Here is a 27,468-nt window from a genome sequence, read left to right as displayed (position 1 = left end):
AGCAGTTCGCTGTCTGGGCCCACAGAAGGATCCTCCGGTGGGCCAGTCCGACGCGGACGCTAACCCTCCTGAGACTGAGAAGAGGTTCCTCCGTGTCAGTTGAGGGGGAGGACAGAGCAAAAGCGGATCCAATATCACTCACACTCTCTGTATCCGATGCGAGCATCTCATATGCCTCTTCTGCGGTAAATGTTCTACAAAAAATGTAGAATATAGAACTTTGTTTTGTGTTTTTTTTTTACATAAAACACTAACGTACACTAAGTTTTATTTTATTTTATGACACTAAAACGAACTAACTTACACTGACTAAACTACACTGACAAAAAGACGATGACTAACTGACTGACACCGACGCTGATAGACTGATGAACTAACGCTGACTAACAGATAGACTGACGTTGTCTGACAGACGATCTGACTGACACTAACTAAATTGATACTGACTAAATTAACACTACCACTGACTAAATTGACACTAACACTGACTAAATTGACACTGACTAACCACTTTTTTTTTGTGTTTTATGAATTTTGAAAATACAAACAAAGAAAAAAAACTCCCTTATACACTGGGAGAGGTAGGGGAGTGATCACGGTGGGGGAACTGTGATCAAGGGGTGGGGTTATCTCTTTTTCTTCCAATGACGAAACAGGCTCTGATCTCTTCGACATACATTCACCAACAGAGGAGATCAGAGCCTGTAAACATATTTTACTTAACTTCTAAGCGCCGATTGGTACAGACAAGGGAACGCTCTGATAGGTCCCTTGTACTCTGCCTGGTGACAAGGGCAAATGCTATGTGCAGTTCACGTCGCTGTGGTGTAGCGCCGCGCGGCAGATTAATTTTTAAAGTGCAGACGTAACTGCACGTCTAGGTGCGAGTAGTTACTGCTCACCTGGACATGCAGTTACGTCACAGTGCGGGAAGGGGTTAAAATCTATGAAACACCCCTAGATAAATACCCCGAGCGGTGTATTTTCCGAAACGGAGTCACTTTCCGGGGGTACCTCAGGTCTCTGCAAATGCGAAATGGTGCCCAAAAACCAATCCAGCAAATCTGCATGCCAGATAGTTCGTCTGCCTTTCTGAGCCCTGCCGTGTGTCCAAAAAGCAGTATATGACCACATATGGGGTATTGCCGTACTTGGGAAAAATTGCTTTACAAATGGTGGGGGTGCTTTTTCTTCCTTATTCCTTGTGAAAATAAAAAAACGTCAACATTTTAGTGGAAAAAACAGTTGATTTTCATTTTCACTGCCAGTTCTTTCTGACTCTTAAATATTGTCCAATTGGTATTCCCCCCCTCTTAAAGGGGTTGTCCGACACTACCGCTCAAATTTTTAAAAGATCTGGCCGCACTACAAAGGTTTCATATAGTCCCCCCAAATACCTTTCTCCAGTTTATTTAATTTTTCTGTTGATCCTCGTTGCCCAGGATTGCTTCCAGTGTTTGTTTATGTACATGATTCCTGGCCCGCGGCTGCTTTGATTTAATTGGATGCGGGCGGCGCATGCGCAGTAGACACATTTGTGTTTGTGTGAAAATAGAAGGTGCAGACATGGAACAGAGATCTCAGCTAACTGGACCAATCCCTGTAACAGACGTCACTCATGACGTGCCGTACAGGCCAGAGGCCGGAAGGAAGCTGTTGCAGACTATGGACGGGAAATGACCGGAAGAGTAAATTTCACAGAGGGTCGGCGTCACGTGACCAGCGACGGGAATGGTAAAACAGGGCATTTTCTGAAACGTAAGTAAATTACAAAGTGTGTTTGATTGGTAATTTGAGGTAAATAGCCATTAGATAGTTAGTCCTGGAAAACCTCTTTAAGTGTCAGTGGATGCCATCTGTTCCAATGCAAAAAATTATTCGTAGATTTAGTTTTTTGATAAATTGCTGTAGAGACACTGCCACCAGGTTCCAGGGAAATCCTAAGATCTAAAAAGTTTATAGTTTTGGGATGAATCTCAGGAGTGAATTTCATCCCTATATCATTGTTGTCTAGTATCGTAACAAAATCATTAGATAAACCCATATCGCCGTCCAAAGGATCAAAACGTCATCTATATATCTTCCCCAAAATGAAATATGACGAGTAAAAAAAACAAAACAAATTTGCATAGGTGGGTGCACAGACTGTATTTCCCATCAAAGATTAAATAATTGTGTGTCAGTACAAAATCTAAGCGCGTAAGGACAAAATAATTGTGTTGTTGAAAATGAGTGCCCTTAGTGCAAAGAAAATGTTGCACGGTAGTAAGGCCAAGCTTGTGATGAATACTGCTATAGAGGGATTCGACGTCAAGGCTTGCAATTAATGTAGTTGGTGGGACATGGATTTCCTGGAGTCTGGTGACATTGTCTTTGTTGTCTTTCAAGTACGAAGGAAGGGTAGTGATGAAAGGAGAGAGTATCTAATTTACGGAAAGGGACAGGGCGAGTATTTTTGTTTACATTTCTACATTTAATTGGAAAAAATTTTGATTTTCATTTTCACGGTACTAATTCCACTAAATTCAGCAAAAAAAACTGTGCGGTCAAAATGCTCACTTTACCCCTCAATAAATTCTTTGAGGGGTGTAGTTTGGCAAAGACTTCTTCAAACCTGACATGGTGCCTAAAATATATTCTAATAAAAAGGAGGCCACAAAATTCACTAGGTGATCGTTTGCTTCGGAGGCCTGTGTTTGAGTCCAGTAGCACATTAGGGCCACATGTGGGATATTTATTAAAACTGTAGAATCTATGCAATATTGAGTTGCATTTCTCTGAGATTCCGTCGTTAAAACGGAAACCTGCCGGAATGGTGACGAACAAAAAACCATTAGCGATGTTTCCGTCACCATTGATATCAATGGTGACTGAAACGGAAGCTGTGGTTTCACTTTCACTTTGCGTTGCAGGGTTCACCCGACGGAAACCTCTGATGGAACCCCGGAACGGAAAGCGAACGGTGATGTGAACAGGCCCTTAGACTGTTTTGAAGTGAAGACTGTGTGATGTTGCCTTCCTTTATTACTTTGGACTGTTTTCATGGTAAGGATCCATCACAAGGGGTAACGTGCACACAGCCCTCCTGTTTATAGAGAGTGCTGCATCTGTTTTGTATATTGCTGGTCCCAAAAACCAACAGTGCACCTGTATACAAAGCCGTACGCCAACAAAACCAATAACAGAATTACAGACTAACACTACTTATAAGCATGCATTCATATTACCCTATTGGACCCTTACAACAGAGAACAGTGCACAGTCAGCTGGGGTCATGACCATGTGTAAATATTGTTTCTGCATCAGTAGATGGGGTTAATGGGGCATCATTCGGTTATCCAGTTGGGGCCACCCCTTTAAATTACAGTCATATTCTTCTGAAGGTATCTGTGTGTTCACAGTCCTAAAAACTCGAATTGCCCTTCAGCCCAAGTCACATTTATTAATACACAAAGGTCCTTTATTGATGTGGCGAAAGGAAGATCATCAGTGTTGTCCTAGTGACGCTTCTTTTTAATCTTTCACTTGTACCTTTGGCAAAATATATCTATTAATAAATTAATACCAAAGATGCCAAACTTTGTAGAACGGTTACAATTTTTTACTCCAGGTTTACGTACTTTGATGGTGCTCTTCCCTCATCAGAAACTTTTCCAAACTTTTTTCTGCAGAACTGGGTAACCTCCTTAGGCCAGATTGTGTCCATTTTTCTGATGCAGATACACTAATGCATGTGAATGGGATTTTGACACTTTCATTTACATGCTGCAGTGTGGATTTAGGGATTTGATGCAGATTTTCAAATCTGTAGTATGCCCCATCCATTATGGATTTCTAGTAGATATTTTGGGGATTTAATTCATTTCAATTGAAATCAGCTGCTGTGCAGAATTTTTCTGCAGACGTCCACACCATTTGAACATAGCTATAATCTGGAAAAACAGTTTCTGAATAATGTTTACACTTTTCTGCAGTGGGTTTCGCTGCAAATATAGGGCTGAATTCATGCATCACATCGCAATTTTTTTCTGATAAGTGGGATTAGGATTTTGAAAAAGGAAGCTGCACTGAAAATTTGTGTCAATCCCGTCACATCTGAATGTGGCCTTAGAAAATAAGTATATACTGAATACTTACGTCTCTTTCCAAATGCCTTCTTTTTTTTCTTGATTTCTTTAGGTTTTTCTATCTCCTCTGGCTGTTCTGCAAACAGAATAAAATTGAATTATAAGAAAGAAAAGTGGTGAGCGAAGAACAAAGTACATCTGTAGAGTATCGTTGCCACATCTACATAGGACAAGTATCTTTTTTAATCCAATACTTTATAAAAAGCTGCTCACCTAGAACTTACATTTGGCTCTGGTAAACAATTTTATAGGAAATCATACAGTAATCTAAAATACATGCATTGGGTATGTGAGCAGAATTTCTTTCTTATAACCATGTAGTAAGCTGTTTTAAGAATGGTATAGATCACTTATTAGTATGTGTGATGCATCCAGGGGCCAATTGAATAGGACTTAATATGGCGTCAGTTATGTAAGCCTCCCCTCCCTCACAGGGTAACATGACGCATGTGTTGGGGAAACAGAGGAAACGTCCATGGGCTAAGTGAATAGGACTAATGGTGGAATAATTATAAACAACTACTTCACTGTGCGTGTATTTACTTGTGGAACATGGCTGCCTGTCTCTAGATGATGTATAAAATGTCTGCCTGCCTCTAGATGAGGTAGAAAATATCTGCCTGTCTTTTGTCATGTTGTTAATAAAGTTAGTCGTTAAATTAAAACATACACAACACATACAGAGGAGACCGGTAGAAGTATGTAAGAGATGCTGCTACACAGACACTGACAGGTATGATGATGAGATGTTGAGTTTACCATTTGGGTTTTATGGTCGTTACGTTTGCAGCGATACGAACTATGTGTACTTTTAATTTTTATTTTTTTTACATAATAAAGCATTTGGTTAATGGGGAAAAATATAATTTTTTATATATATTTTTAGAACTTGACTATGCCTACCAGGTCCTAATAGGAGTACAAAGATGGGAGAGCTAGGGTCCTTCATTGGGGCCCCCTGCTGCCTTGGACACCGACGGGGTGACAGAGGTAGCCCTTCTCTCTTTCTAACTGCTTAGATGTCACAATGACTATTGACCATGGCTTCTAAGGGGTTAAACTTCCGGGATTGTAATACTTGTAATATACCGCTGACACCAGCTACGGAAGGTGCGGGCTCAGCTCCTGTACCCGCAGCCGTACATATACGATGCTTCGCACTATCTATATAGCGCCAGAGTTGTAAGTGTTTGGTGAATGGCATTAAATGCATTTACAATATATTGAAACATTTTATTATTTCCGATTCTATAAATAAAAAAAATAAAACCTGATATTCCATTTAACATGAGGACATAATGTCCATTTAAGATACGTGCGGATTTGACTATAGGTCATTGCACCTATGTTTAAAAAGCAAAATGTGTTCACTGTTATAAGAGAGTATTAAAATTAAAAACAGCAATATATTAATGAATCAGAAATTGTGTGACACTTAGGTTTGTGTTATTTATAGAGACAAAAGAATTTGCAGTAATCTATGATCTGGCATCTTTATTTGTTTTAGGTAATAGGACAGCAGCCTCCCGAGACAGCCCTGCAAAAGAATATGCAGCACTATAACGCCGTTGAGCTCCACGTGGGAGCATGTCTGTCAAACAGATTTTTTTCAGGAGTTTTTCATGATAGCAATCCTATACTTTTATGCAAACCCCCAAAAAATAAAATAATGCTGAATAGCCAAAAAGTAATGCAGATAAGATTTAGGATACATTCAGACGAGCGTCGGCAACTTCGGACGTGAAAAACTGAAGTTTTTCACATCCGAGGTGCACCCGTGCGGGACGCGTTGTCACGGATCCCCTGTAGACTAGAGTCTATGGAGGGATGAGTGACGCGCAGTAAAATAGGACATGTCCTATTTTTTTTTACGGACCCTTCACACGCTCCGTTGAAACAACGGTCGTGTGAACGGCCCCATTGAAATACAGGAGTCCGTGTCGTGTAACGGCCGTTATTTTAACGAACGTCATACGGACGCGATACACGCTCGTCTGAATGAGCCCTAATACTTCATTAGATAAACATTAAAAGATGAATAAAAGTGGAGTTCCACAATAAAAACAGTGGTTGCACTAATACAGAATAGATTTCATATTAACCCATAAATGAGCAGGCCTGGACAGGCCTTAATGATTAGCTACATTTTTTCATTTTTGCCTCTCAGCAAGTTTTTTATTTTTTCATTGACGTGGCTATACAAAGCCTTGTTTTATGCAAGAGACATTTTATTTTTTTCCTGCGCAGTTTGGGGGTACAAAAAGTGTACTGTGTAAGTTATGTAGTTTATTTTTGTGGTGTGGATATAGAAAAAAGTGATTTTCTGCATTCTTTTTCTGTATCCCAGTCACTTTTCACACTTAGTAACCTGTTAAATTAATTCTTCAGGTTATTATGGTCATGTAGATACCAAATATGTGTTGTTTTTTTTGTTTTTATGTAATGTATGGGCAATAAAATATACTGTACGCTAAATAATCACTTTTTCCTTACTATTTCTATTATTTATTACTATTTTTATTTGTTACATAGTTACATAGTTAGTACGGCTGAAAAAAGACACACGTCCATCAAGTTCAACCAAGGGATGGGAAAGAGAAGGGAAAAAAATTCTACACATAGGCGCTGATATTTTTTTGTTCTAGGAAATTATCTAACCCTTTTTTAAAGCCATCTACTGTCCCTGCTGTCACCAGATCCTGCGGTAGACTATTCCATAAATTCACTGTTCTCACAGTAAAGAAGGCTTGTCGCCTCTGCAGGTTGAACCTTTTTTTCTCCAGACGGAGGGAGTGCCCCCTTGTTTTTTTAAGGGGTTTTACATGGAACAGGATTTTGTTAAAAAAAATATCTTAATCCCATGAAGTCATAACTTTGTAACAACTTAAATTTTTACTTGTAATGTATTAGAATACTCCTGCCTGCTAATACATTATACTGTGTCACTATGATACAGCCTCAAGTTAGGGCAGAACATAGTGTGCCCTAACAGCAGGCATACTGAACAGAAAGCCCTGGGATCCTTTCAAGATCCCCAGGGCTGACTGCAAAGTTCCGGTGATGCGATCGAAGAGGGGAGTCACGTTTATCATACTGCGGTCATGGACCGCGCTGATCAAAGTGCTAAACAGGAGCTGATCCCAGCTGTATTTATCAGACTTCTCAAAGAACAGGAGCTGTTTGTTAGTAACAGCTCCTGCTTAGAGCATGAGTGCTTCTTGGAACGCTCATAAGTCATTTCTACAGCAACGACAAAAGATGTCGCTGTAGATTCTGGACCTGTACCGCCTGCCGTCGAAAGACATTCCCTAATGACCAGATGACCCTAATGACCAAAAGTTTAAACATGATAATGTGGAAAGGGCAGAAGTGCTATAATCAAATAATCATGAGCATACTGTCCGACATGAATATAAACAAACATACCCATGTTCACAGAACCACAAGATAGGCGTCCAACCCTATATTTTAAGAACTATAATTATTATTATTATTTAATACCGGACACTTTTGTTGTATGCTAATGAACTTTATTTAAGACAAATTTTTAAACATTAATAAATCAAGGTATATTTTTTTTATGTTGAACTGAAGAGCTTTACCTTTAAGGGTGAGCAGGGCGGGCTTTAGAAGTGTGCAACCTATGCAGCTGCACAGGGTGCATAACCCCTCTACAATACAGGGGGGAGCCGTTACTACAAATAGGGAGGCTGCAGGCACTTCCAAATATTATTCCTGTGGCACCATATCCCTTTCACAACCGACCCGCCAGCAGCTCTTACAAATAGCTCTGACAGCTCCTGCGCTGCCGTATGTCTCAAAAATGAGCAGGAGCCACCAGAGAGATCCATAAGAGCTGGGGACGGCTCTGCCCTTGCTGTAATACTTGCAGGAGCGGTCAGCTGCTCTTACCGATGGCAATGAAGGCTCCTCTGCTTTGTAACATGTGAGAGGATATCTATCTTCTTACTCAGGTCAGAGCAGATGGTAAGAGTTGCTAAAAGTTCCTGTTAAAAGTGGGGCCCTAAATGCTTAATTATTGAATCAATAATGCAGTAAATTCAGAAGGCGGCGAGCAGAGAACTACATCGCTGATTTCTAGCGCGTCCAGGAGTATTGCAAGCACGTGGCTTATGTCAACCCCCCTCTTCCACAAAAAAATTATCTATATACATATACAGTTATTAAATCATACCACTATACCAGATAAAATATTACCGGCATACTGTTACTGAACACAACTCACTACAATATTACCAATAATAACAAAAACAGACAGGAGTATAATATCAGCACAGGGATTTAATATTACCACTTTACAAAGCATTAGCGTGACCTCATCTAGAATATGTAGTTCTGTTCTGGACTCCACTTCATAGAAAGGATGCCCTGAAGTTGGAAACAATACAAAGAAGAGCAACTAAACAAATAATTGGCATGGAGAATCTAAGTTATGAGGAAAGATTAAAATAATTAAACCTATTTAGCCTTGAAAAGAGACGTCTATGGGGGGACATGATTAACTTACATAAATATATCAATGGCCCATATAAGAAATATAGTGTAATCCTGTTCCATGTAAAGCCCCTCAAAAGACAAAGGGGCACTCCCTCCGTCTGGAGAAAAAAGGTTCATTTCCAGAGGCGACAAGCCTTCTTTACTGTGAATCTATGGAATAGCCTACTGCAGGAACAGTAGATGGTTTTAAAAAAGGCATAGATAATTTCCTAGAATGAAAAAATATCAGCTCCTATGTTAATGTGTATAATTTTTGTTTCCTCCCTTCCCTTTTTCCCAACCCTTGGTTGAACTGGATGGAAATATGTATTTTTTTCAACCGTACTAACTATGTAACTATGTATCAATATAAGGTCCAAATAATACCGCCACACCATAACCACATAGTGACTGAATAATTCCCCCATACTGTTACTGAATAATACTGCCACACCATAACCATAGTTTTTATTCAGTAACAGTATGGGGGTATTATTGAGTCACTACTATACAAAGAATAATATTACCACCATATAGAGCCCACTGAGATTTAGGGACCCAGAACCGGTCCCCCAGCGGTGGCATATCCCGGTTTCAACTCTATATGCATCCTCAGGACGCAGATACAGTTGAATCCAATGCTGGAGCAGGGAGCTGATTGCTCCTTGCACCAGCACTCACTATGTAATGCCGGCCGTGAGCGGCTCGACACCGACAGGCACAATTTAGTAATGTCATTGCGCCTGTCTGTGTGAGCCACACAGTGACCAGACCGGAGGAGCAGAGGAATCTCTGCCACTCTTCGTGGGAACAGGGATAGGCAAGTATTTATTTATTTATTTTTATTAGGCACCACGGGGACATTATACTGGGTATGGGTGGGCCGCTATGGGGCATTATACTGTGTGGGGGCAGCTATGAGGGCATTATACTGTATGGGGGCATTATATTGTGAGGGGCACTAAGGGGTCATTATACTGTGTTGGGGAAGCTATGGGGCATTATCCTGTGTGGGGGCCGCTTTAGGGCCATTATACTGTGTCGGGGCAGCTATAGGGGTATTATGCTGTGTGGGGCAGCTATGGGGCATTATCCTGTGTGGTGGCAGCTATAGGGGCATTATCCTGTGTGGGGGCATCTATAAGTGGATTAGCCTTTTTGGGAGCAGCTATAAGGGCATTATACTGTGGGGGCCCACTCAGATGTGTTTCGCTCCCCTCGTGCTAAACCCCTAGCTATGCCTCGGATGGCCACAGATGGACGGGTCGGGTCACATGACCCACCATCAGCGGCCATCGTCGATCCTCAGCGACTCGCAGCAGCAGGATACGTTGAGCCTGCCACCCTCCCCACAATTATCGTTATTTTCGATCTTGCAGTGACTTATTTTTCTAATGGAGCGGCAAGTACTGGCATCTAGTTACAAATGAGATTAACATACCTAAGTCGAAATGGGGCCAAGTATGGTGGGAGTATGAGTCTCGTCCAAAAGTGGGTTCTGCCTTCAGAAAGTTTGGGAACCACTGCTCTAAACAAACTCATAATCGTAAGTGCCCCAAATGATAATAATGATTCCTTAGTGCTCGACACAATAAAAGTGCCCCATCAGTAACCATGCCCCCACACAGTAATAATGCTCTCTCTGTGCTCCCTGTAGATAGTGCCACAGTGACCGTGTAAATAGTGCCACAGTGTCCCCTGTAAATATCACCCCACACAGCTTCTTTTAGATAGCGCCCCAAACAGCCCCCTGTAGATAGCGCCACACACCTCCACCTTGTAGATCGTGCCACACACAGCACCCTTGTAGATCATGCCACACTGTCCCCCTTGTAGATCGTGCCACACAGACCCCCCCATGATGACAGTGGTACACAGACGGCCCTTGTAGAGTGCCACACAGCCTCTTTTGTAGATCGTGCCACACAGCCCCCCCTTGTAGATAGTGCCACACAGCCCCCCGAGTAGATAGTGCCATACAGCCCCCTTGTAGATAGTGCCACACAGCCACTTTTGTAGATTGTGTCACACAGTCCCCTTGTAGATAGTGCCACACAGCCCCCATCTCGTAGATATTGCCACAAAGCCCCCCTTGTAGATAGTGCCAAACAGACTCCTTGTAGAAAGTGCCACACAAACCCCTTGTAGATAGGGTCACACAGACCCACCTTGTAGATAGTGCCACACAGCACCCCTTGTTGATAATGCCAAATAGCTCCCCCCCCTGTAAATAGTGCCACAAAGCTTACAAACAAGTAAAAAAAAATTGTACTCACCTAGCCCCAGGGAGCTGTTCTGTCATAGTATTCAATTGTATCTGCCTCCTCAGGACGCAGATACATTTGAAAGTGGCAGTCGCTAACACAGGGGGCCCCTCGGGCATAAGGGTGCCTGCACCGCCCGGCACATAACATTTTTTGGCCGGACGGCATGGGCCCCTTAGCACCCATTATAGCTTCTATAGTGGTAGTTCCACCACTAGGCAGGGGGACCGGGGACGATAGGGGCCCTGGGCAATTGCCAAGTTTGCGGCCCCTAATGCCGGCCCTGCCTGTAAGTACTGTCTATAGTACTTACAGGCAGGGAGTGTAGAAAAGGTAGGCAGGAGCGGATTTAGGAGGAAATGGTCTATAAGCATGAACTCCCGCTCAGGAACTTCTGCAGCATTAGCCAGCTGTCACTCCTGTACCGAGTCTCTTCTTTCTTCCCCTCAGTCTCCTCCTGTGGCATGTTAGTTTCCAACAGATCCTCCGTTCGTTCCTCCCTCTCTCTCTACACACCGTGCTATGTCAGTAGTGAAGACATGGCCACACACAGAGAGCAGCCTGAATTCCATTTCCAGTGCTGAAAATTAGCAATCCTGGAGTCTGACATCCTGCATGGAAGCTGAAAAGGAGCACCGTCCCTGAGACCAACCATTACACAAGGTGAGTTCTGAAGTCTTGCTCAATTGTACTCTGGTATGTGTGCTGCAGACAGTGAAATTTGCCTTGGCGCACCAAGATGTGAACCGCAATTTTTTGGGCCAGTGTAGTTATTCCTACCCAATGCACCTATAATTAGTCTTACATATATTTTATGATCTGTTAGTTTTTGTACTAATACATTTGTTGTGGAACCATCCGATTTTAATGTGTTGCTTGCAATGCCCTAGGATCATTAACCCCTTCCCGTTGAGCAATTTTTTCGGATTTCACTTTCGTTTTTCCTACCCACCTCCTAAAAGCCATAACTTTTTTATTTTTCCATCGATATAGCCATTTGAGGGCATGTTTTTTGCGGGACAAGTTCTAGATTTTCACGGCACCATTTAATATAGTGGAAAACTAGAAAACATTTCTTTGTGGGGTGGAATAGGAAAAAAACAGCGATTTTTCGTTTTTTTTTTTTTTTTACGGTGATCACCATGCTGTCAAAATGGCATGTTAACTTTATTCTGTGGGTCATTCACTGTGCAATAATAGATATACAAAAAAAAAAAAAAAAAACACAGAAAAAGGCCATACTTACAAATGGACACAGACAGGTCAGAAACGCTGATGAAGGAGAGTGAACAGGTGCTTTAAATAATAATAGCCACTCCCACTAGTCTTGAGGGGAGTGGCGTGTGGTGCATGGGATGTGTAGTAAAAAATTATAAATGAATAGTGTATGTGCAAGTGATAATAATAAGGGTGAAATATAGGGGGCAGTAATGAGTAAGGTGCATAAATAAAAATAAATGGATAATGGGGTGCCATGAGTGAGTTCTCCCATCTTGTTTTATAGATGATTAACTTTATTGCTGAGATAGTCAATAGCAGCAGATATTTTTGCAGAATGGCGAGATAATTCGCTCTGAAACAAGCCCCTGAGAGCTAGTATCAGGGTTTTTATAAAATGTTCTGAGGCGGCTTGATCCGAGGAGGTGATCTCCTGTATAGGGTCAGTTAGAGGATTAGTATATGGGTTGTCTCCGTTTTCAAACAAAGCCTCCGACTCCAGTCTGGGTCTCTGTTTTAGCGAGCTGGCTGAGGGAGACGCCCTAGCTAGTGTGTCAGTAGCAGACACCGCCATTTTGGGTTGGGACCGCAGTGGCAAGTTTGGCGGGAAAATGTCTCCGTGTGTCCCAGGATTGTGGCAGGTTGTGTCCTCTCCATCAAAGAGAGGGACGGACTCACCCATTCCAGCCACGTTGGAAGACTCTGCATCGACCGCACCTCCTGGAGAGGAGTCGGGAGAGGTGCCTATAGAAGATGGCGTACCCGCAACTTGTTTGTTACCCCACGAGGAGAAGAAGTCTGCGAGGCGTTTAGGGAGCCTTCTTTCGGGTCATCATGTTGGGGCTCTCGGAATCCCGGTACATGTCAACTGGAGTCCGTGGTAAAGAGTAAATGGTAGCCACCAAGAATGTCTCATATTACTGCCATTTTGCCCCATGTTCACGCCAATCGGGGAAAAAAATCGGTTTCCTTCACCTATATAGGCTATGTACACCTTTGAAAGGCAATTTTTTTTTTAATAAAAAGGTGTATCAGTGTTTTGTGTAACCTTCTTTAGATACAGCTGATCTTTATTTTCTATACAGAGAAGCTGTATCTAGTGCTTTTCACTGAATCCGTCAGTCCTGCAGATCTGACGGCTTCGAAAGCGGGTCCTTTGTGTCTGACACGCAGGATCCACCTGTCAAATCCCACATCTAAGTTATGGACTTAGATGTAATAGATGACAGGTGGATCCTGTGTGTCAGAGACACGAAGGACCCGCCAACACTGAACCTGTCAGGTCCGCGGGACTGACTGATTCAGAGAATAGCGCTAGATACAGCTGCTTTGTATAGAGAATACAGAACAGCTGTCTCTAAAAAAGTAAAAATAATTTTTAATTAAAAGTATTTACGAACTTCCGGTTCCGGCGCTGGGATGTGAGGACGGCGTGAGGTGAGCTCCCGAGACCCGATCCCCTGAACCTCCGCCGCCACACACACCCGCAAAATAAACCTACCTCGGCAGTTAGCTGGAGGCACGGTGAGAGGGCACAGATAGATAGTGCATGGAGCGGTACCTCCTCAGGAGCGGCAGCCGCGAGAACACCCGTCCGTCCGGACACACGAGGCAGGGAGAGGAGATATCCAAGATGGCGACGTTGCAGCATGCCTCTCCGCCGGGCAGCAGGCCACAGAGTCCAGAGCCCCCTGTAGAGAAAATATCACAGCCGGAGGTGGCAAAACTGGATTATAGGAGATTGGCGATAGAAGTTGCCACACATCTAGCTCCCGACATCAAAGATTCGCTGGTGGCTACGGTAACAACGACATTGCAGAAACTGCAAAATGAGGTTACGTCACATGGTACACGGCTGGATGAACTGGAGCAACGAGTCGGCCTTATGGAGGATGAATCAGCGGGGGCACACACACACATCCAAGGCCTATTGCAAGACAACTCCAGGCTCAGAGACCGCCTGGAGGACTTGGAAAACCGCTCCAGGAGGAACAACCTCAGAATTGTCGGCCTGCCTGAGCACATTAAACCCCAGCACTTACAGGGGATATGCGAAATGGAGCTTCCAGAAGCCCTAGGCCTGAACAGGTCTTGCAGAGTGGAGAGAGCGCATCGGGTCGGCCCACCGGGTGCAGTAAAGGCCAACACAGGAGAACCGCACAACAGGCCACGTCAAGTGATTATGCGATACCTAGACTACAATGACAAAGAGGAACTCTTGCGAACCTTTAGGAATCGAAATACACCATTACAGCTTCGAGGAGCTAAAATAATTTTATTTGCCGACTACTCTGCAGATGTCACGCGGAGACGGAGATCATTTGGAGGAGTATGCACTACTTTATACAAGAGCAAAGTTAAATTCCAGCTGCAATACCCGGCAACATTGAGGGTTACAAGACCAGACGGTTCAGTCAAGGTTTTTCACACTCCGGAGGAGGCGACGCTCTTCGTGGACAAGATGGTGAGACATGAGAACTCCGACGCAACAATAGCGAACACCCGGCAGAGCTCAACGACAAAGAAAAAGACCTCGATGGACTCAGCATTAGCACGGGACAGTTCCTGGTCCTCCATTGCCCGGGTTCCATCACCCAAGCAACAACGCACAGAGTCCTCCAAATCCTTGCAAGGATCCCGCATTGATAGGATGATGGAGGCGCTACCGGACTGATGAGTATAACTTGCAATATGGAGGGTGTATACATGTCTCATGTCACGCACAAATGTGGTTTTACTGTGGGGTACGAAGGCTAGACATATAAGGCATTATAATTGTATCTAAAGGGTAGGATATTGTACATTAATGACACCCTGGCAAAAGGAATGGTCCAGAAACACCCGAGGGTCATTAAAATCACAAAAATAAGGAGGGGGGGAGGGGGAAGGGCCTTCACCCAGAAAAAAGTGAAGTCAGGCATACCAATATGACGCGAGACACACAAGAGAGAGTGTGGATTTTGCTGGTCGGGTATTATGTTGATACTGGTTATAATACTGTTTTTTTACTGTTTGCACATGAAAATGTTATGGGTTTAGGAGCAACGTGGAGCAGGAACCTCCGAGCAGCCACCATAGGAACGGGGCGCACATGCCCGGAAATAGATATACAAAATAACTCAAATTTGATCCTTATAGAGAAATTTAGAATATGCAAGTGACCTCATGGAATGTTAAGGGGCTCCGTTCCCCCAATAAACGGATGATGGTTCTTCGTCACCTAAAAAAATTACACACTGACATCGCTCTCCTACAGGAGACCCATTTGGAGGAGAGCGACTTCCACCGCATGAAAAAAATGTGGGTGGGTGCAGTTTACGGCTCTTCAGCTTGTGGTCGTAAAGCAGGTGTACTCATTTTGATCAATAGAAATATGATACACAAGGTACTACGCACAAATTCCGACTCGGCAGGTCGCTTGCTCCATGTCGTTCTTGACACTCCGTGTGGGGTCCTAAGCATATACAACATCTACGGACCCAATGATGATAACGTTAAATTTTATAATGAATTGGAAAGGGCGTTGCTAACAGATGATATCCCACATAAATTGGTAGGGGGTGATTTCAATTCTGTCTTAGACCACAGAGAGGATAGGAGGTCACACAAAATTCAAGAGTTGGGACCCATCTTTGCAGGGACCCCCAGAAAGCACGATAGGGTATTGGGACCTTTATTAGAGAGCACTCATCTAATAGACGCATGGCGGGAGGGCAACCCGGACGCAAGGGAATTCACACACTATTCGCATTCTCAGCAGTCATGGTCAAGGATAGATTACATTTTCATATCGGCACCCTTGAGGCAACGAATAGGAGTTTCTACTGTGGGGGACTTGGTGATATCGGATCACGCACCTATAATGATATCCCTTCAAGAGGTGTACCCGAGAGGGACAGATTTTATTTGGCGCTTCCCGGCTCATCTAGCGCTAGATGATACATTCAAAAGACAGTTGCAGGGATGGTGGTTGGAATACGCATCCGAGAATGACGGGCACAGGGATAATACCTCCCTCTTTTGGGACACAGCGAAGGCAGTATTGAGGGGTAGGATTCTCGCTTACTCTGTAAGCAAAAAAAGGGAAATAGCAAGACAATTTAAAGCAGCAAGCAGTGCGTTGAGGTCAGCATACACAACATATCTCTCCCAACCAACGGAGGGCAATAGACAAACCTGGGTACAGGCCAAACACAACTTTGATGAGTGGACTTCTCAGAAAGAAATAACCCGCAATTACGAGTTTGAGGCAACAATACACAGATTTGGAAATAAGGCGGGAAGATTGCTAGCAAATGTAGCTAGGGGACAACGCCCGGCACAACACATAGCCAAACTTAGGGATCACACGGGACAAATCACGGGAGATCCTTCACATATAAATTCCATTCTGGCCAGATTCTACGAGGAGCTGTATTCCGATGAATCAGTCTCACCGTTAGAGGCTACACTCCTGGACAGCACCACTCTTCCTGTCATCTCAGAGGATCAACTGCAAATACTGAATGCGCAGGTTACTAGGGAGGAGGTAGATAGGGCTATCAGAAACCTGAAAAACTCCAAAGCCCCAGGCCCAGATGGCTTCTCAGGAGAATTTTACAAAGCGATGAGAGAACAGGTGACCGAAACCCTGGTTTCGCTCTTTAACAATGCCCTGGGTAGTGAAGGTCTGCCACCATCGGCAAACACGTCCTATATCAAACTTCTGTTGAAACCAGGAAAAGATCCCCTGCTACCAGGGTCTTACCGACCCATATCCCTGATAAACGTCGATGCGAAACTTCTCTCTAAAATCATAGCAAATAGATTAGCGGATATAATGCCGCACCTCATAGCTCCTGAGCAGGTGGGGTTCATTAAGGGGAGATCGGCGGTCACCAATATTAGAACGGTATTGGCGGTGCTAGACAGGGTGCAGCACAGTCCAGGACAGGGGGAACACCCAGCACTGCTTTTGCTGGATGCTGAAAAAGCATTCGACAACGTTAGATGGAAGTGGCTGGATGCGGTTTTGGACAGAGTAGGGATTACCGGGGCTTTTCGAAACCTACTGCGACACATTTATAAGTCCCCTAATGCTAGGATCTGCACCACAGGGTTTCTATCTCAGCCGTTTCGCTTATATAAAGGCACAAGACAAGGCTGCCCGCTGTCTCCATTGCTGTTTAATCTGGCATTGGAGCCACTGGCAAGACATTTGAAATCTTCAGAGGTATTCAGAGGCATCTCGGTGGGGGAAATGGAGGTTAAGGAAACACTGTTCGCAGATGACATACTTTTATTCCTAGCAAACCCCTCACGGGACGTTCCACGGGTATTTCAGACGCTACGTGACTTTGGGGAATATTCAGGATATAAAATTAATTATTCAAAGTGCCAACTGCTAGATTTGGGACCGAAGGAGGGTAGTCATGGTCGACTATTGGATGCTCTAGATGTGGAGATAGTGCGGTCACAGATCACGTATTTGGGCATCAAGGTGGGGCGAGCACCTAGCTCCCTATATGATCTAAATTATCCCCCTTTGATACGGGACATACAGGCGGATCTTCTGAGGTGGCACGGACTGCCCCTTTCACTCCTGGGAAGGTGTGCCTTGGTCAAAATGTCGGGATTTGCAAAACTACTATACCCCTTACAAACCATTCCATTACTAATCAAACACGGGGATATCAATACACTAAATTCGTCCTTCACTAAATTCATATGGGGGGGAAGAAAACCGAGAATAGCACTGGCAAAACTTATGTTAAGAAAAGAAGAGGGGGGCATTAACTTCCCTAACATACGGGGATACAACCTGGCATGCTTGAGCAGACACTTGCTGGATTGGCAACATGGCACCGGATGCCATTCCAACATCAACCTAGAAAGGCAGCTAGCAAAACCATGGGATCTTATGGCTTTAGTGCATACAGCCTTTGCGTCCCTGCCCACTAACATTAAGAGATCGGCCCTACTACGGGATACCATTATCACATGGAAAGTATTGCGTAAGCATTATGGTCTTCCATATCGCATTTCAAAACACATGCCTATATGGAGACATCCAGATTTGTGGGCGGGAAGGCATAGTCAGCTACTCCAGAGATGGAGAGAGAGAGGGATAGCGACTCTGGGTGACATGTTCCAGGAACAGGAAGGGAGATGGCTGACCCTGCAGGAAATACAGACAAAGTACAATTTTGACCATCCCCAACATCTACAATATTATCAAATATTATCTTCATGCAAAGCAAAACTGGCGGACATATCCGACGAGACCCACCCCAACCTGTTTGACTCATGGTTCCTAAGCACACACCACAGGTCCATATCGCAACTGTATAACACCCTAAAGCCAGTGCTATTAAAGGTGACACCAGCTCAGGCATTTATGAAATGGGAAAAGCTATTTGGCTTGCCTAATATTGCCAAACATGTGGAAATGGGGTTGGTGGATCTCAGAAAACATATAACAAGCGAGAAATGGAGAGAAACCCACTTAAAAATCCTCCATCATGCCATATATGCGTTCACCTTGCCCCCTTCCATAACTAAACCAGATAGAAAGACTTCATGCCCGAGGTGTGGATCACCTCGCACAGACATGTACCATGGGTTTTGGGCATGCACCAAAATACAGCCATTTTGGAAAGAAATGACATCTTTAGTGCAACAAATAAGCAAATTTAAGGGGCTCCTGGGGCCAATGGAAGTTCTTTTACATGTCCAGCATGATGGAGGGTCAGATGACACAGAAGTAACCCACTTGCCCCCCATTACACATGCGGCATTGATGGTGGCAAAACGATGCATACTCCAGAAATGGTTGGTACCAGATATCCCGCAATCAAGTGAGGTTGTACAGGGGATGAAAAGCCTATTCTATTTAGATAGAATGGATGTTCTAAAACACAAAGATGCACAAGGGGGGAAATTTTTTGGGAAATGGAAACTATTCATAACAGAGCATTTCTCGGGGGAGGAGATATGCAAAATGATCGATCCATTCACGGGATCACCTTGGTACCTGATAGAGGATCTTAAGGGCACCTTAGGAGTGTTGAGAACACGTAGAACATAATATCTATAACTTTGAAATGATATCTAGGCCAACTCGGTTAGGAATGTAGCTTCATGTGGCTCCAGTTTAGGTTATTCATGTTTATACGTATATTAAATAAGTTTTGTATGCATTGTTTCTCAGGGATATTCATTGTTAACGCTGTTCACCAAATGTTATGGAAATTTCTGTAATGACCTTCAATAACTGTCACATAATGATGTAAACAACTATGAGCTTAGTGTCATTGTAGGAATGTGTTTTTCATACCATCAACAATAGGTGACTATATTCCTGTAACAGTTTATTGCATATTATGTTATGTGAAAAATTTTCAGAAAATCAATAAAAATATGTTTTAAAAAAAAAAAAAAAAAGTATTTACAAGGTTACACAAAACACACTGATACACCTTTGTATTAAAAATAAATAAATTTGCCTTTCAAAAGGTTTACATAGCCTTTAAAGCCCTAACCTAAAAAAATAAAATGGGAGGTACAGACCCAGATCTATCCCTTCTAGTCCACCATGGTCGTCACTGGTCACAGCTTCCATCACTGAATGGTTGCATGTAACGTTTCTCAGGCAAAAAATAGTCGTGATAAAACTTACCTTTTTTGTCACTTTTGGTTTAAAACAGTTTCCCATGGGAAACCATGTATTTTCCTCTGACTTTTTAGTGTAAAACGTGGTGGGAACTGAGGAGATTGACGGAGAAATAACTCACCCTAAATACTGCTTATAAAATATTGGTTCTCTTTGGTTACCATAAGAAAGTTGAATCTATCCTGAAAAAGTAAATTTGGATGGACTAACAAGAAAAAAAACATATTTACTCAATGACTGATGGAGTTAAAAGGGAGACTTTAAAATGAACTCTAAACCTAAAACAAACCGGGTTGTAGAAATCTTGCAGAAAACCCAGGTGCTTAAGGCTACGGACACCTTTGCACTGAAAGTTTTTTTTATTGTTGATCTGTTTCCTAACAGGGGTATATCAATCGCCGTGGGGCAGGGGTGCAACTGCGACCAGGCTGGGACCCTGTGTGAGTGCTGCATAGTTTACTATGGCAGAGCAGAATGATATAGAGGATCCTTATGACGCCGAGGACATCAGCCTGAAGTCCCTGCAAAGGCAGCGAGATGACGTCACAGCAGGCACAGCAGCTCATCGTGGAATGGGGTTAGGCAAGTTACTTTTTTTTTTGTCTTTTCATCGGCACAAAGAGGGCACTATTTATGGAGGAGGGGGCTAACTTCTGTCGACTATATGAGGGCACCTAACTTTTATATAGATGCAGATGTCTACTATATGGGTGCACAAAAGTGGACAACTGCTATATGGGGTCACCAAACAGGACTTCTACTGTGTGTGGGGGCACAAAGGGGTACATTACTACTGTGTGGTGACTCCCGTCTATCAGATTTTTTGAAGTGGGTGCAGCGCTCGTACGGGTGCGGCTTCCCCTTCATTTCTACTTGCTCAATGTGAATCGTCGATAAAGATGTTTTGGGCCTTATTACTGTGTGGGGCACTATTACAGTGTGGTGCCTAAATGGGGAACTGTTACTGTTTGGGAATAGATGGGAAGAATGAGGGAAAACCAAGGAGCCAAAAATGTCTGTGCTGTGAATTCTGCAAATACAAGTGGTGGCTGAAAGAAGTCATTATGGCGTGTGGCTGGAGGAAGTGGTCATGGCGGTTTGGTCCAGATGAAGAAGAAAAGGGAAAGTGAGCGACTCCAAAATGAGAAGACATCAACTGTGAGTCACTGATGTAGCTTCACTGTGTTCACTTATATGGTCTGCAGAGCGCCTGTGTAGGACTGGTATCTACCACTATATGGGCAATGAATGGTGGTAATATTGATCTTTGTATAGTGGATTTTATTCAGTAACAGTAGGGTGGTATTATTCACTCACTATTTGGGGGTAATGTGTGGTCATGGTATGGCAGTAATATTCAGTCGCTATGTAGTGGTAATATGTGGACATGATGTGGAGGTATTTTTAAGTAGCAACTGGTGAAGATCACCTGTCTCACTGGGAAATTGGGTCAGGGGACCACATTGGTGTACACCACCGGTTGGAGCTAGAATGAAATAGGGATGGGAAAGGGGAAAAGATGTGGTCTAATGTGAAATTAATAAATAACCTTTATTGATTAACATTAAAATGTATAAAAGTTCATTGGTGCAAACTGGTATGTGTGAGTGACCCCCAAACTCACATACCATTAACCCGAAATATGGTGTAAATTGAGTGAGATCACTAATTTAATTATAAAGCGATTCCACCAACGCTAATGTTCCATTAGAGTGCAAGATTCGCTGCACTACAATGGGAATTGGAATTCAAAATAAACGAATGGAATCAAATTGACAGTATCAACTGATTAAACTGGTCCGTACTGGACAAGTGGGCTCATATAATGATTGCTGCACTGTGGTATTGACAGGCAGCTGGGTGGACTAAAATAGCCCTACACCGACTAAATGGGTATGCATGAAGTGAACCACATGCACACCCTGCGTTTTTGCTGCGTTATTGATAGACAGCAATCAGTACTCAAAGATTGGGTGGTTGAGTGATTTCACTTAGTGTTAAATACAATGTTTGTCACCATTGTTTAATTGTGGTGCACACTTAGCTGAACTGTGAATAGGAACTGTTGATGGTTATTTTTATTATATGTATTGAATTTGTAACCTTCCGTTTTTGTGGCTCCAGATGGGATAAAGTGGAGTCCAAATAACGTTTCAAACAGTATGTCAGCTAAGAATATAGGCTGTGCTGAAACGTAGTTCTTACTGTTATTGCTGCGCTGTTGGACCAGCAAGCAGCTAGTTGAAGTCAGAGTAAGCCCTACAGTAACTAGATGAGCAGTGGTGATCGAACCACATGCACATCTAACGTTACTCCAACGTTTATTATAGGCAGTTAATTTTCAAGTGCGCCTTCACATCGCTGTCTGCCTGGGGAGCAGCGATGCAGAGAGCGATTGTGATATGCGCCACCACCGCTGGAGAACCCAGAAGCGGTGAGCTGCATTCGCTCACTGAATCGTGTCAGTTGCCAGAGCGATTATTAATAAGTCCTCTCTATTGACTCAGTATGAGGGCTGAGTGAATGAGTGGGGTGGTGAGAGCTCTGGTGCCGAGACCCCACAGCCTCGCTACACCTCGCCTGAGGTCTAAGCCCGTGGGTGAGGATTCACCCCGGGAAGATCGTGCAAGGGTTACTGGTCGACTGACCATATGATAGCGGGAGGTGAGAGAGATATGCCCCGGCTTTTCAGAGTAGGGCAGCGAGACACGCTGTAATTGATATAGCGCACTGAAGTAGCTGACAGTTGTCAGCTGTCAGCCGTATTGTATAGCGTGGTCTGTTTGAGCTGAACAAAAGCAGCTCTGATTAATTGTAAGCACCAATGAATAGTGGATATAGCACCCGACGCGCGTTTCGCCAGAATTCTGGCTTCTTCCCTGGAAGAAGCCAGAATTCTGGCGAAACGCGCGTCGGGTGCTATATCCACTATTCATTGGTGCTTACAATTAATCAGAGCTGCTTTTGTTCAGCTCAAACAGACCACGCTATACAATACGGCTGACAGCTGACAACTGTCAGCTACTTCAGTGCGCTATATCAATTACAGCGTGTCTCGCTGCCCTACTCTGAAAAGCCGGGGCATATCTCTCTCACCTCCCGCTATCATATGGTCAGTCGACCAGTAACCCTTGCACGATCTTCCCGGGGTGAATCCTCACCCACGGGCTTAGACCTCAGGCGAGGTGTAGCGAGGCTGTGGGGTCTCGGCACCAGAGCTCTCACCACCCCACTCATTCACTCAGCCCTCATACTGAGTCAATAGAGAGGACTTATTAATAATCGCTCTGGCAACTGACACGATTCAGTGAGCGAATGCAGCTCACCGCTTCTGGGTTCTCCAGCGGTGGTGGCGCATATCACAATCGCTCTCTGCATCGCTGCTCCCCAGGCAGACAGCGATGTGAAGGCGCACTTGAAAATTAACTGCCTATAATAAACGTTGGAGTAACGTTAGATGTGCATGTGGTTCGATCACCACTGCTCATCTAGTTACTGTAGGGCTTACTCTGACTTCAACTAGCTGCTTTCTGGTCCAACAGCGCAGCAATAACAGTAAGAACTACGTTTCAGCACAGCCTATATTCTTAGCTGACATACTGTTTGAAACGTTATTTGGACTCCACTTTATCCCATCTGGAGCCACAAAAACGGAAGGTTACAAATTCAATACATATAATAAAAATAACCATCAACAGTTCCTATTCACAGTTCAGCTAAGTGTGCACCACAATTAAACAATGGTGACAAACATTGTATTTAACACTAAGTGAAATCACTCAACCACCCAATCTTTGAGTACTGATTGCTGTCTATCAATAACGCAGCAAAAACGCAGGGTGTGCATGTGGTTCACTTCATGCATACCCATTTAGTCGGTGTAGGGCTATTTTAGTCCACCCAGCTGCCTGTCAATACCACAGTGCAGCAATCATTATATGAGCCCACTTGTCCAGTACGGACCAGTTTAATCAGTTGACACTGTCAATTTGATTCCATTCGTTTATTTTGAATTCCAATTCCCATTGTAGTGCAGCGAATCTTGCACTCTAATGGAACATTAGCGTTGGTGGAATCGCTTTATAATTAAATTAGTGATCTCACTCAATTTACACCATATTTCGGGTTAATGGTATGTGAGTTTGGGGGTCACTCACACATACCAGTTTGCACCAATGAACTTTTATACATTTTAATGTTAATCAATAAAGGTTATTTATTAATTTCACATTAGACCACATCTTTTCCCCTTTCCCATCCCTATTTCATTCTGGTATTTTTAAGTAACAGTATGGTGGAATTATTCAGTCACTATGTGGTGGTATTATGCAGTCATGGTGTGGAGATATTATTCAGTAACTGTATGGTGGTATCATTCCGTCACTATGTGGTGGTAATACCTTGTGGTCATGGTGTGGCGGTATAATTCAGTAACATTATGGTGGTATTATTTCGTCACTATGTGGTGGTAACATGCAGGCATTTTGTGGAGATATTATTCAGTAACAGTATGGTGGTATTATTTAGTCACTATGTGGTGGTAATATGTAGTCATGGTGTGGCGGTATTGTTTGTCCCTTGTATGGTGGTATCATTGGTAATATTGGCCTTGGTAAACTGGGTTTTGTTCAGAAACAATATAGTGATATTTGTCCTTTGTAGTGAATAGTGGTATTATGTGGTAACTTTATGACTGTATAATTTATGGGTATATTATCATACAAAGAAAATTGTCTTATAGCAATTTTGTCTCTAAAACTCTCAACACACTGGGACCCGCACATCCAACAAATGTAATGACGGGGTAGGGAGACAGACAGGTGAGCCCTAATCTACCCGCCACTCAGTCCCTGCCTACTTGCAACGGCCCGTCCTAGGCGACGGCGTACAACTGGGCGACGGTCCCTACGCTCAATAAGTGCATGACAGACAAACAGACAAGGGTACACAAAAGCTAAGGGAAATGGGGCAGTTGCCCACGGCAACACAGTGAGCAAAAAGAGTAGTGAACGAGCCGAGTCAAACCAGGAGTGTACGAGGTACAAATCGCAGAGCAGGAGCGTAGTCAGTAAAGCCAGGGTCAAAAATGAAGCAAGGTCAATGATCATAGCAGGAGCAGCAGAGCCAGGAAACAGGAAAGAATCACAGGCACTGGAGGAGCAAGAAATGCAGGTATAAATAGACAGAGGGCGGGAGCTAGCTCCGTCTGGCCAGGCTGTGATAGGCAATATTTGCCCTAGGTTTCATAGGACTCTAGTTACACTACTGCTTCCCAAATGCAGAGTTAAACAACTTTCTAAGTAGTCCTTAACCCCTCCCCGACCACCACACGTAGATTAACGGGCTGCAGAGCTGGTCCTTGTGCCTGCAGCCAGTTAATCTACGTGTGCTCCTAACAGAGCACACAGACGCTCCCTGCAGCCCGGCATCTCCCAGTACAAGCTGCTACTAGCAGCCTTAGAACTGGGGGAAAACATCGGGTCGGATCACAGCGGTGATCCGAACTGATTAACCCCTTAATTGCGGCAGTCAATAGTGACCGCCGCATTTAAGTTGTTATTGCAACATCGGCACCCCGCTACGCGATTGCGGGGGCGGCGATTGCTATGGCAACCGGAAGCCTAACAAAGGCTAATATGCCTCCTGTCAGTGTGAAACTGACAGGTATTATACCCTGCAATTCATAAGAATTGCAGGGTATTATAACAACGATCCAACAATTGGATCTTCAAGTCCCTAGAAGGACTAAAAATAAAAAAAAAGTTACAAAAAATGTACAAAAGTAAAATGTCAAAATAATACATTTTAAAAATTGCCTTTTTTCCATTATAAAGTCCTTTATTATTAGAAAAAAATTAATAAACTATGCATAATTGGTATCGCTGCGTCCATAACTATAAACATATAATGTAATTTATCCCGCACGGTGACCGCCATAAAAAAATAATTAAAAAACTATACCCGAATCGCTATTTTTAGTCACTTCAGCTCCCAAATAATTTTCATAAATAGGGATCAAAAAGTCGCATGTACCCAAAAATTGTACCGATAAAAACTAAACTTTGTTCCGCAAACAACAAGCCCTCACACAGCTTTCCTGATAGAAAAATAAAAAAGTTGTGGCTCTTAGAATATGGCGACACAAAAACATAAATTTTTTTAAAACCGAGATTTTATCGTGCAAACACCATAAAACATAAAAAACCTATATACATATGGTATCGCCGTAATCGCATCGACCCACAGAATAAATTAAATATATAATTTACAGCGCATGGTGAACGCCGTAAAAAAAAAAGAATAAAAAACAATAGAAGTTTTGACGGCCTAAATCCACTAAATTCAGCACAAAACCTATGGGATCAAAATGCTTATCATACCTGTAGAAAAATTCCTTTTAGGGCTGTAGTTTCCCAAATGGGGTCACTTCTGGGGGTTGTCCACTGTTTTGGTCCCTCAGGGGCTTTGCAAATGCGACATGACACCCGAAAACCAATTGAGTAAACTTGATCTCCAAAAGCCAAATAGCGCTTCTTCACTTCTGAGCCCTGCTGTGCGTCCAAACAGCCGTTTATTACCACATATAGGGTATTGCCGTAATCAGGAGAAATTGCTTTACAAATCTTGGGCTGCTTTTTCTTCTTTATTGCTTGTAAAAATGTATAATTTCTAAGTTTTATTGAAAAAAATTTAGATTTTTATTTTTACGGACTAATTCCACATAATTCAGCAAAAAACCTGTGGGGTTAAAATGCTCACTACACCCCTTGATGAATTCCTTGAGGTGTGTAGTTTGCCAAATGGTGTCTTTTTGGAGGTGTTTCCACGGTTTTGGCACTACAAAACCTCTTCAAACCTGACATGGTGCCTAAAATATATTCTAATAAAAAGGAGGCCAAAAATCCACTAGGTGCTCCTTTGGTTCTGAGGCCTGTGGTTCAGTCCATTAGTGCACTAGAGCCACATGTGGGATATTTCTAAAAACTGCACAATCCGGATAATATATATTGAGTTGCGTTTCTCTGGTAAATCCTTTTGTGTTACAGAAAAAAATGGATTAAAATGGATTTTCCGACAAAAAAAAGAAATTTGTAAATTTCCCCTCTACTTTGCTTTAATTCCTGTGAAATACCTAAAGGGTTAAGAAACTTTCTAAATGCTGTATTGAATACTTTGAGGGGTGTAGTTTTTAAAATTGGGTGACTTATGGGGGTTTTTATATATAAGGCCCTCAAAGCCACTTCAGACCTGAACTGGTACCTATAAAAATAGGTTTTGGAAATTTTCTTGAAAATGTGAGAAATTGCTGCTAAAGTTCTAAGCCTTGTAACGTCGTAGAAAAATAAAATAATGTTCAAAAAACAATGCAAATATAAAGTAGACATATGGAATATGTGAAATAGTAACTATTTTGTGTGGTATTGTGTGGTATTACTGTCTGTCTTACAAGCAGATAAATTTAAAATTAGAAAAATCATAATTTTTGCAAATTTTCTTTACATTTTGGTATTTTTCACAAATAAGCAATGAATTTATTGACCAAATTTTTCCACTAGCATAAAGTACAATATGTCACGAGAAAACAATCTCAGAATCGCTTAGATAGGCAAAAGCATTCCAGAGTTATTACCACATAAAGTGACATGTCAGATTTGAAAAAAACCGGGCTTGTTTTTTTTTTAACTCCAAGGAATCCATATTTTTTTCCACC

General features: G+C 42.9%; 1 protein-coding gene and 1 long non-coding RNA gene across 6 annotated transcripts in view; one reads left to right on the top strand and one right to left on the bottom strand.

The window, feature by feature from the left end:
• L3MBTL2 (L3MBTL histone methyl-lysine binding protein 2) overlaps positions 1–27,468 on the bottom strand; it is a 121,420-nt gene that overhangs the window by 36,619 nt on the left and 57,333 nt on the right. For all 5 annotated transcript variants that reach the window (XM_075833533.1, XM_075833532.1, XM_075833534.1 and 2 more), the window contains exon 15: positions 4,138–4,203. In XM_075833533.1, the coding sequence (XP_075689648.1) occupies positions 4,138–4,203 (66 nt within the window). The remainder of the gene's footprint in view (positions 1–4,137; positions 4,204–27,468) is intronic.
• On the top strand, positions 4,808–5,852 carry LOC142657232 (uncharacterized). The gene is made up of 3 exons (XR_012849848.1): positions 4,808–4,860; positions 5,014–5,117; positions 5,635–5,852. It is a non-coding gene; the product is annotated as an uncharacterized LOC142657232 (long non-coding RNA).

The sequence above is a fragment of the Rhinoderma darwinii genome, chromosome 7 (assembly GCF_050947455.1).
Source record: "Rhinoderma darwinii isolate aRhiDar2 chromosome 7, aRhiDar2.hap1, whole genome shotgun sequence".
In the NCBI taxonomy this organism is placed as follows: Eukaryota; Metazoa; Chordata; class Amphibia; order Anura; family Rhinodermatidae; genus Rhinoderma; species Rhinoderma darwinii.
The sequence above is the reverse complement of the archived record's forward strand: the minus strand, read 5'-3'. Positions and strand labels throughout refer to the sequence as shown.